Here is a 10,828-nt window from a genome sequence, read left to right on the forward strand (position 1 = left end):
TTGTAACTGGAAAACTTCAGCTGTAGAGGTGAAGTTTTTGTGTTGTAACTGGAAACTTCAGTTCTAGAGCTGAAGTTTTTGTGTTGTAACTGGAAAACTTCAGCTCTAGAGCTGAAATTTTTGTGTTATAACTGGGAAACTTCAACTCTAGAGTTGAAGAAGTAGCAAAGGCAATCACGCAAAACTTCAGCATTCTAGTAGCTGGATCTGAAGTTTGGCTCTAGAGTTGAAGTTTTTGTTTTGTAACTAGCGAACTTCAGCTCGTTTTTGTGTTGTAACTGGAAACTTCAGCTCTAGAGCTGAAGTTTTTGTGTTGTAACTAGAAACTTCAGCTCTAGCTGAAGTTTTTGTGTTTAACTGGGAAACTTCAACGCTGAAGACATATGTTGGAGAGATGTATACTCAGAATCTCAATAGTTTTTGCTACTTCTCTAATTATAAGATTATATGATAGCGACATAGAGAAACTATTCAATCCTGGGTAAGAAATTAACTGAAAGCTGAAGTTTGACTTTGTGCAGATATTTTGTTCTCTTTATTTTGTAAGTTTTGCGTTGGAACTACTCCGACAGATTCGATTACGCATAAAATGCATATGCAATTTTACAACACTTGGATGGTAAAATATTAGTAGAAACATGACATGACATGACACAGAGGTATACTATTTAACCCCGGGACAGAAATTAACTGAATCTGAAAGTTTGACCATTTTAATATTTTATTATCTCATCAAATTGTTTATCGATCTGGCTTTGTTCAGAAATCCTTAGTATATTTGCTTTAGCTTCATTAATCAAAGAGAGCAATGTTGAAGTCATCGTTGTAGAAGAAAAAAAAATGAAGAAGGAGAAGGAAAAGAGAAAGAGAGCTGAAGTTATTTAAAAAGTGTGTACAAATTAAAAAATTTTAAAAAAGTAAGTATAAGTTAAATAGGGCGACAAAATAAGGCGTTCAATTTTTTTTCTTTTCCCTCGAACCATAAACCACACGACGCGGAAAAAGGAAAAACCCCAAAACACAAAACCCTGATTAACCTCTAAAACCTCAGGACTTTCGCACACTCCCACTACTTCCACCTTTCTTTCTCCGGCCGCTCTGCAAGTGAGGACGGTGGTGGTATTCAAAGATGGAGTACGTTAATCCGGAAGGTCTTCGCTTAGATGGTCGCCGTCCCATGGAGGTTTCTCTCTTTACACTTACACCTCTATTCGCTCACATAATTTCCGTCTTTTTGATTTTAACTTCATTGCCTTTTTGTTTTGACTCGTTATGTACCTCTATGTGGAAATTTTACTTTCAGATGAGACAAATTCGTGCTGAAATAGGGGTTGTCTCAAGAGCTGATGGGTAACCGCTAACACTTCTTTCTATCACCATTAATGTTTATAGGTTAAATGTAACCACTGTTTTTGACTTGAACCATGATACATATGCAAATAACAAACAAAGAAAAAAATACTTTGAAAGTGTATATATATAATAAACCGTGAGTAATTTATTCGGTCTTTGTACCCAAAACATTAGATGCATGACATGTGTATTTTACATCAAATTCTATCCGGTGTTTGGTGCAAACATGGGTAGGTTTTTTCTGAACATTTTGAATCCTCTTTTGATGCTGCATCTTTTTGTATTTGAAACTGAATTTGTTTAATCCGATTATTTGCAGCTCTGCTTCTTTTGAAATGGGTAATACCAAAGTCATTGCTGCAGTTTATGGTCCTAGGGAGGTAAAATTCGTGTCACACTCAATCTGCCGATTCTACCCTTATTTGGATTGTGAATCAAATAAAATTGTTGTTTCTTGTTGTTTGCATTAATGGCAAGGAGAAGTAATGGTTATGGCCTTTGAACTGAAAAATAAAGGTGGAGGGAACTCGATCATGTAAGGTAGCAGTTTATATGACATTGTCTTACACGGTGGAGGGAATGTGGCTTGGTAAAACAAGAAATTTTTGATGGGTTGATCTGCTGACTTTTCAAATGTGGGGTGGCGGAAGAGAGGAATAGATAAATCTTTTGTGTGGATAATGTTATGGACCGTTCGGTAGCTTAGTCTTTGCAGTAATTTTACTAAGAAACCTGGTTAAACGGTTCTTCATTGATAGGCATGAAAATGGCTAGGGTAGGGTGGGTTTGGAGCAGAGAAGCATTACCCCCACCAAATTTCTGCTCCATCGCAATAAACATCCCCAAAGGAAACGGAGGAAGAATGTACAATGGATGTTTTATATTGTTTAGAAGTCAAGAAAAACATCACATTGAGATGCAAACTGGATAGATATCCATATGCTGGTGTTTATGCACATCTACGAAAATATCTAATCACAACCACTGTGATCAGTGATAACAATGATCTTAGTTTTGCTCTGTAAAAGGTTCATTCAGTTGACTCTAATGTTAGTTTCATTATTCAGGTCCAGAACAGGAGCCAACAGATCAATGACCAGGCGCTGGTAAATTACCTTTCATGATGAATTATTAGAGTGTAAGATGTATCACCTTAAAAAGTGAGATGATATGATCTTTTCATTGGCTCTCTTTTAGGTACGATGCGAATATAGCATGGCTAATTTCAGCACTGGTGATCGCCGAAGAAAAAATAAGGGTGACAGGTGATTCTATGTTATGTTATAAGTCCTTCCTTCCGCTTTTTATGTGTTTTCATCCATACGATTATATCATCTGCTCTGCTGTCAGTTCCATTATAGAAAAAAATTTGATGCATGCTTGAAAATTTAATGGACAATATCGTATAAAACTGGTGGCAGAAGAACAGTTATCCCGGCTCTGGACTGAAGTACAAAAGATGGAAGGCATGATAGAGTATTAATGGTTATTGGATGGATAAGAAAAATTATACTATAGCCAAATGGAAGACTTTCGGACTGTTCAGGCACTGGTCCAGCCATGAAAGGGGTTGCTAGGATACTAGGATAGCAACTGTAGTCATAGTAGAAAAAGAAGCAAAGTTCTAGGAATACTTATAGTTCCCAAAGAATAACCCTTTATCATAAGACTGCAAAAGGCAGCAAAAAAACAAATTTTACACAGACAATGTAAATAATATCTAAAAATTTTAGTACGTGAAGTCTTAGCTTATTATCTATGATTACCCACAATTAACTAAGAAGCAGAGTTTATTCGATCTGTGTGACTTATGGTTATATGATGACATTTTGATGATAGCTTTGTTTTTTATTTGTAGGAGATCCACAGAGATATCTCTTGTTATTCGCCAGACAATGGAAGCTTGCATATTGACACACTTAATGCCTCGATCTCAGGTTCAAGTCCTCTTAACATCATTAACTTGAATAAGTAATGGAGGCTGACCTCCATTTACAATTTCTTGATATTTTACTTTTCAGATAGACATTTTTGTCCAAGTTCTCCAAGCAGATGGAGGTAAGCAGAACACCTTAGAGGGTTGTGTTAAATTAAATTTCAGTGACATATTGTTTTTGTCCAGAATCAATCAGAATAGGTATTTAGTTGTCTGGTGCCACGTGCAGCCCATATAATGCAGTTCGTCTATTTTGTTTGCCCTCTAGAAGTTTAGTCCAACTAAGTTTAGTGCATTATTTAGGTACAAGATCAGCATGCATAAATGCTGCCACGCTGGCACTAGCTGATGCTGGGATTCCCATGCGTGATCTTGTCACATCGTGCAGTGCTGGATACCTGAACAGCACGCCTCTTCTTGGTAAATTAATTCTGAAATTTTTAGTTGATTTTCCGGTTCTTTATTTCTAACTGATTTTCAGTCTTTTCCAGTATTGATATGTGAATGATCTAGTTGAGATTACTTGTCAAACAGATCTAAACTACTTGGAAGACAGTGCTGGAGGCCCTGATGTCACCGTAGGAATTTTACCTAAGTTGGACAAAGTGACCCTTCTGCAGGTTTGTTAACTCCTTATTGGCAGTAGCGATTGAAATAAGGTATCCAAAGTACATTCTTTTTCTCCTGGCGAATCAATGAATAACCTTCTTGGTGCAGATGGATGCTAAACTACCCATAGATACTTTTGAAACTGTCATGCAATTAGCAGTTGAAGGCTGCAAAGCAGTGGAAAGCTATATCCGGGAAGTAAGACTGATAACTCATTGCGTTCTTCCTGGCTTCATATAATTGTTCCGATGAAAGCTTCTACATCAGCATCTCCTATTGCTCGTTTTTCAGATATTATTGGAAAACACCAACAAGTTGGAGATTCGCCGAGGTGTATAGTTTTTAATAGTTCGAGGAGCTTTTATTGAGTTTTTGGTAAGATGTTACTCTTCCTAATTATAATGCTGACGTACTTTCTTGGTCAAGATTGCTAATGCTTTCCTCGAGGAAAATGAGAAGCAAAGAAAATTTGTGAGAACTCTATTGCTTGTTTCTTTCATGTCACTCTTGAAGCATTAGGAGGAAAAGACACGTTCCATCTCTTCCTTCTCTCTTTTTCCCGGGGGTGGGGCTGAGGTGGGTGTTGGTGGTGGGGGTTGAGGTTGTGGTTCGGGAGGCTAAGAGCGGCTTTTAGAATTGGAAGTATGTTCAGTCAAGCACCATGAGAAACGAATGTATTTGTTACAAATAATTGAAGATCGGTGAGGAAAACCTTATACTATACTTCTGAGAAATAATAAATATTGCAACGAGTACAAAATACAGGGCTAGACTAACAAGTTCATTTAATTAGTCCAATGGAGAAAGATAATGTGTAGCAAAATCTTTTTTCATAGAAAACGATAGGTCATCATGTTTTGTCATCTTCTAGCATAAACTTGTAATCTTCAGGTTTGACATAGCAAAATGGCGTCTCAAAATTTTTTCTGCTTGCGTTTATGGAGTTGCATTTAAGTGGAAATAAAGCATATGAAAACAGGCACCTGCTCGGGCTACAATAATTTAAGCCAAACTAAGCAAGTGCAATTTTTATACATAATATAATTCTTGTACCTTCTCTGTGTGATACAAAGCTTAGGTGTGGCTTTTCCTATTTAATTGCTGTAAAGCACGAGGCACTTATCTATGGCAGATTCTTTGACCCCCAGTTTATTCTTATTGTTTCCAGTTTGCTATAAATGCCAAAAGACAAATTGGGATCCTGGTTGTGCTGCTGCAATCTCTCTAAACAATGGTGGATCAAGAAGTTAACCGTACAAATCTGCGAGAACCTGTGGAGAAAATGATCTTCCCTAGTGTTTCTGGCTTGCCTAATGTCTTTTGTGGTTGTAGGATGTGTACTTTATGGATCCATATTATATTTGAAGATTAATGTGCGCTAAAGTTAATTTGGAACTGTATCGAAGAAGTTTTTGGTACGGGAGACCATAGGAGAAGCCCATCGTTTACTGTTTAATTCTAATTTTGGTCTTGGAAAGTAATATGGTTTTGCATTTTAAAGTATCTCAATATAGGCAGCTTATTTACAGTGTGTTGGAGAAAATTGTCAGAATTAAGCATTTGATGGACCAATAACCGTTTCACTTTCATGATTTACGCCGGTAGACTAACCAAATTAACAGATTAAGGCTAAATAACTTTTCTTTTCATATTAATCGCAACATTCAAACAAGGATACAGTGGCAACCACGAGTGACGCTATGCAGTTTATAACTACAGAAAAGTTTTTTATCTTCTCTTCACCAAAATGACATTAAGTCATGAAGATAGAATCAGTTTTACATACCTGAAAATATGCAATGCAAACATTACTCTGCGAAAACTTCTCTTTCAGAAGATAAAACACCAAGCAGCCATTCCAAAAAAAACAATAGGCTTTGGCGGTTCATAACAGCAGTTCAATGACTAGTATAACAACACATCATTACATCATCATTAACAAGTAAATAAACCTACTATAGAATTTGTAGTTCCTCATTAAGCTGCTGAGCCTTTACTAAAATCTTCTGCCCAGACTTTTAAGGATTAAAGATCACAAAAACTCGATGGCACGACCACAAGCTCTACACGACCAGTCCATTCCTCTCCTGGCTTCAATGTGATGGGTTTCTCTATTGCTGCCCCGTCAACACAAAGCATCTGCTTGTACTCCTCGTCACCAAAATCCGCCATTGCTTTGGATTTCTTATCCCATGGATTCCACACAACTGAAAAGACAGAGCAACAGACACCAAAAGGTTTTAGCTATGCAAATTAGAGTTGGTAAAATCTTTCATGCTTCTTTGGCAACTTCTACCATCACGCTATAATGCACCAAAAGTTTCTATAATACTACAAATTAACTTGTGATGTCTGAAGTCCTTGTATTGATGCTACATGCCTTGCATAATTGTTGCCAACAGAGAAGTACCTCTCTCTCAGGATTACAGAAATGAGCAGGTTTGTTAAGAGAAGAATAAATGACTCGAAGATACTAAAGTAGAATCAAGGTAAAAATATAGCCTTAAGGGTGCAGCACATGTTAATGGATACTTCCATTTGAGGACATTTTCTTTCTCCATGTTAAATTGAGATACTTACCAGTATCTGGCAATCCTTCCTTCCTTATCAGATATGTTCGTTTCCTTTCATGATCAAGAACAGCAATACGATTTGGAGAACTAACATAGACTCTGTCGATCTGCAAGAAACATGAATACTTCTTAATCTCATAAGCCACAATAAAGGAACACCTTACAGTTGAACGAACGGACTGATTTATCTCATTTATAAAGGTAGAATTAATGCCTTCAATTCTGAAAGATAAGGTGAACACCAAGTATTTCAACTTCTTCCTAATAAATTCAGGAAAAAATCATAAGATGTAAAGCATCGTTGCTCCGAGTAGGTTGAGGAGAGACTGCAAAGTAAATGCCTAGATAATTATCTTTAGAGCAATATTCCAGAATCAATGCTTCTTTGTTCAATTTAGAATTAATCTGACAAATCTATGGTAATGCAAAGCACAAAAGAATCACCTCTTATCTTTCTTAGGGCTCATTGTAAGGGTCCAAGATTGTTAAATACCAAGGAAAAGGTCTTATATTGAGCCACTCTTGAAGCTATCTTACAAATGCAACCACGATTGATGAGATTTCCTCTCTCATCTATAACCACAAATTTTGAGATGATGTAGGTTGTATTGAAAAATATACCTCAGATTCAAAAGTTATAGCATCTCCTTGTTCTGTAAAGCGTTCTTTCTGGCACAGATTGTCTAGATAATCCAGTGTTTCTAAACCTTCAATCCTTATTTCACTGTGGATAAGATTCATGTAACAGTCTATGAGATATTGGAAAGAATAAATCATCAAATTATTGTGCAATACGCAACATATTATGAAGACATAAAACAAAATGCCTCTCTGAAATTTGAACGGCTACAATATTTTTACAGAAAAAAGTACAAGATGTTGGGGAAGTGATAAAATGTTGAAAAACAGAACGTAATAAAATTCATGAATATGTTACAAAGAGCAGAGAGAGAACAGCATACCTTATGTCTGAAACAGAGAAGTATGTATGATAAGCAAATGAGAAGCTGAATTGTTTGCCATTGATGTTTCTAACACGAGATATCAAGGACAAGCTTCCGTCTGATGCCAGCGAAACCCGAAGGCGAAACTCAAAACTGGAAAACAATAATGAAGAGACTCATCAGCAACTTTGAAAGCTATAACTGTCAGAAACCAAGTAAGCATAGAACTGACTTTTGACATGAATTAAAGTCAGAAGTTGACATTCATTTCTCGCATGAAAGTATACGACGCTTTCATATCTATCTCTGAAATTTTTTGCCATCATGGTCACAACTCACAATAACCTAAATACTATGACTCAGCAGAAAATAATCGTGAGAGCTTCCAGTTTCATGAAACTGAAAGCATCTAAGTTAGCTGAATTTAATCATAGTTATTTATATAGATGTTGTATTCATGATCAGATTCTCATGAAATCATTTTCAAATTCAAAGAGGATTCTGAGATACAAAGTCTAGATCCATTTAAGTTAAAACAATAGCAAATTTTGATAGGCAATGAATAGCTTTGATTCAATATCCGAAGCTCCATACTGAAACCAACTAGAGTTTCAGATCATACCCATGAGGCCAGAATTTCAGATCATCTTCTGAAGGTTTCAGCAGTAAGTCAATGAAAGATTTTCCTTGCGGGTCATATGAGTATAGAGATGGAGGGTCATCCTCAATGGTCCAGATTTTGTTTCTTGCAAATCCAAGTTGCTCAAGTGAACCACCATTTCCATACTACAGCATATTTGAGATAATCAAACAAATTGTTGTAAAATAGTACTCATCGAAAGAAATTCAAGAAGATAGGCAGAATTACACATTCAGAGGTACCTGTGGAAAGCAAACAGAGATTCCTCCTCGTGTAGCTTTCGGAGACTTGAAGATGCTCTAAGACATAAGGGCAAACGTAGAAACAGAATCAGCCCTCACACTTATTCAATTACAAATACTGGTTTTCGCGAAGCGCATAGCATTACAAGTAAGCAATAGATGATGTAACTCATAATATCCTCAATGAGTAAATTTTGCAGGACACCCTCAATGAGTAAATTTTGCACAATTCTGCTAAGTCTTGACTACAACATTCGAGAAACCTCTAGTTCCAATCTTTACACCGTAAAACAAGTGATAAAGAACTTAAAGAAACTTTTTAAAATTAAAAAAAGTTAGAATTCAAAGAAATCTCCACTCTTAGAAGCTTTAGATCTCCAGCGCTAGACAATTCGTTTACTCATAAGAATTAACCGCTAGTAAAATGGAAAACCCCACCTTACTGCTGTTGAATAGGAGCTCTTCCCCTCTGTCATTCCGCCAAGAAGTAACTTGTCCTCCTTGCAAGCTCACCTGGATCAGAGGAAATTGTCAATAACCATGTGGGTTGGGTTTTTTTTTTTTTTTTTTTTTGGGGGGGGGGGGGGAGGTCTGATCATTTGTAAGACACATTCCAAACTACAGCAGTTTATAAAAACGTAAACGAGCATGTAATTGACGGGGGATTTGAAGGATGATTTCTTTCACAAGTGATCTAACAGATGATTTAGAATCATAAATTCATTAGATTTAATTAAAGCAAGAGAGAGTTAACAGAATCTAACCCGTAAAGAGGCACCCTGAGAGTTACGAAGCAAAACCTGATCAATCCCATTCCAATCTTTTGTTACTTCAATTGCTGCTGTATGATCCCAGATTGGTGCATACTGCCCCATTTTCAAATTGCACTTTTGCTCCTTGTTTCACAATATTTCTAAAAAAAGGCTTGAAACCCTTATTTTCTGCTGTTTGAACCTAAAACTACTGCCAGCAATGTATCGACAAATTCCTCCAGTATATTGGATTTATATCGGACTATCTTAGACACAATCCTTCCTGGAAGCTTGTAATCTAGTGATCCCAAAAATATAAAAGGCCTCAACCGTAATCTGCCTTTCCTACTCCGAACCTTGTCACGACCTCTCACATTCAATGTACATTTACTCAAATCTGACTTCTACTTTGCAACAACAAAAAGCAACATCAGCTTCTTAAGCTACCTCAAGAAACCAACAAAATTTGACATTTGGCAACTGCATAGAAGCACTCAAATCCTAGCTAAATTCACGGTGAGGCATGTGATATTTACCTAAGCAAAAAGACAAGTAAACTTTTGTAAGTTAATGGACTAACAAACATACAAAGAAAGGGAAAATTCAGTTTTACTATGAACTTCAATAAAATATACCACAAAATTATTAAAACAAGATAAAATCCCCAGTCCCCATTCAAATCTCAAGTTTCAAAACTTTCAACTAACAGTTTCAGTAAAATTAAAAAGCCTAAAATCTCTAACAACCCATTTGGAAAAACTGAATTAAAGGTAGTGAATATGTACCTAATATTTCCAGAAATGTACAAAGGAAGCAATAAACTTACAAAGATAGATAAACCCAGTTCAAGGAAGCAAGAAAATACGAATAAAATAAAGAAAAAACATAAAGATCTAGACTTTATTCAATGCACAGAGTAGGAATGGAGTATAATGTAAACAAGTAGGAAAAATAAGTTAACAGTACATTAATTAACAGTAATTAAGACATGAAACACCGAACAATAATAAGAATAATTAAAGAATTAAACCTGGCTTAACAGGCAAAACTTGGAAACTTCGGAATAGCTCAAGTATAATACTGCATTAACAATTAATGGGGTGAAGTAAAAATTGAATCTTTTTTATTTCTGTGCAGGAGAGAGAGAGAGAGAGAGAGAGAGAGAGGAAGAAGAAAGGACGTGAAGATACGAAGAGGTACAAGTTGATGTACAAATCGGTCAAGATTTAGAAATAAAAAGGGAGGGATTTTCTTGGACAGTAACAATTCAATATTCAATTAAATTATTAGACACTTGGGAAAAATAAAAGAAATATAAAAAAGTCGAATTAATCAGAGAATGAGTTTTAATTTTGAGTGAGGTCAAAGAGGACAGATATATATAGTTGGCTATAATATGGGAGGTGGGATCAAAGGTTCAGGTGCTAATTGATATAGTGTCAACCCATGACAATCTACACTATTTAAGACAAAAACATATCGAACATTAAAATAGATCATAATACTTACTCGTATATGTGGATGCATTAAAACAATAGTAAATGCCTAATATGTACGTATTTATTATGTAAAATATTATTAGTAGTTATCTTTTCACCCAAGTCGATCAATGATTTAAGTTTTTTGGGATTGTTCTAAGCATTATCTCGAGATTATAGTCCTAGGAATAATCTTTGAACTAATTTATTCCACTTGAGAGATAAGATAAAATAATTTTAAGTGCGACAAAAATCTAGAATTCAGTCTGAGATTAAATTTATATTATGTTTGATGTACGAT

General features: G+C 35.8%; 2 protein-coding genes across 4 annotated transcripts; one reads left to right on the plus strand and one right to left on the minus strand.

The window, feature by feature from the left end:
* The first annotated feature begins 992 nt into the window (after nucleotides 1-992).
* On the plus strand, nucleotides 993-5,298 carry LOC107819315 (exosome complex component RRP41 homolog). The gene is made up of 12 exons (XM_016645416.2): nucleotides 993-1,183; nucleotides 1,304-1,350; nucleotides 1,673-1,733; nucleotides 2,421-2,459; nucleotides 2,551-2,618; nucleotides 3,212-3,290; nucleotides 3,375-3,411; nucleotides 3,593-3,709; nucleotides 3,824-3,909; nucleotides 4,007-4,096; nucleotides 4,190-4,273; nucleotides 5,067-5,298. Exons 1-11 carry the CDS (start codon nucleotides 1,130-1,132, stop codon nucleotides 4,235-4,237), a joined length of 726 nt encoding a protein of 241 aa, XP_016500902.1. The 5' UTR covers nucleotides 993-1,129; the 3' UTR covers nucleotides 4,238-4,273; nucleotides 5,067-5,298.
* A 361-nt stretch (nucleotides 5,299-5,659) lies between these two features.
* On the minus strand, nucleotides 5,660-10,359 carry LOC107819313 (putative glucose-6-phosphate 1-epimerase). Of its 3 annotated transcripts, none has more exons than XM_016645415.2 (9): nucleotides 10,080-10,359; nucleotides 9,062-9,453; nucleotides 8,736-8,810; nucleotides 8,298-8,354; nucleotides 8,038-8,201; nucleotides 7,434-7,568; nucleotides 7,093-7,195; nucleotides 6,479-6,578; nucleotides 5,660-6,105 (listed from the first exon to the last, which is right to left on the minus strand). In XM_016645415.2, exons 2-9 carry the CDS (start codon nucleotides 9,170-9,172, stop codon nucleotides 5,924-5,926), a joined length of 927 nt encoding a protein of 308 aa, XP_016500901.1. In that variant the 5' UTR covers nucleotides 9,173-9,453; nucleotides 10,080-10,359; the 3' UTR covers nucleotides 5,660-5,923. The 3 variants fall into 3 exon arrangements, with proteins under 3 accessions (XP_016500901.1, XP_016500900.1, XP_075073940.1); XM_016645414.2 differs by having other exon boundaries at nucleotides 9,062-9,585; XM_075217839.1 differs by lacking the exon at nucleotides 10,080-10,359 and adding an exon at nucleotides 9,876-9,957 and having other exon boundaries at nucleotides 9,062-9,585.
* Between the last annotated feature and the right edge of the window lie 469 nt (nucleotides 10,360-10,828).

This window comes from Nicotiana tabacum, chromosome 7 (genome assembly GCF_000715075.1).
Source record: "Nicotiana tabacum cultivar K326 chromosome 7, ASM71507v2, whole genome shotgun sequence".
Classification (NCBI taxonomy): domain Eukaryota; kingdom Viridiplantae; phylum Streptophyta; class Magnoliopsida; order Solanales; family Solanaceae; genus Nicotiana; species Nicotiana tabacum.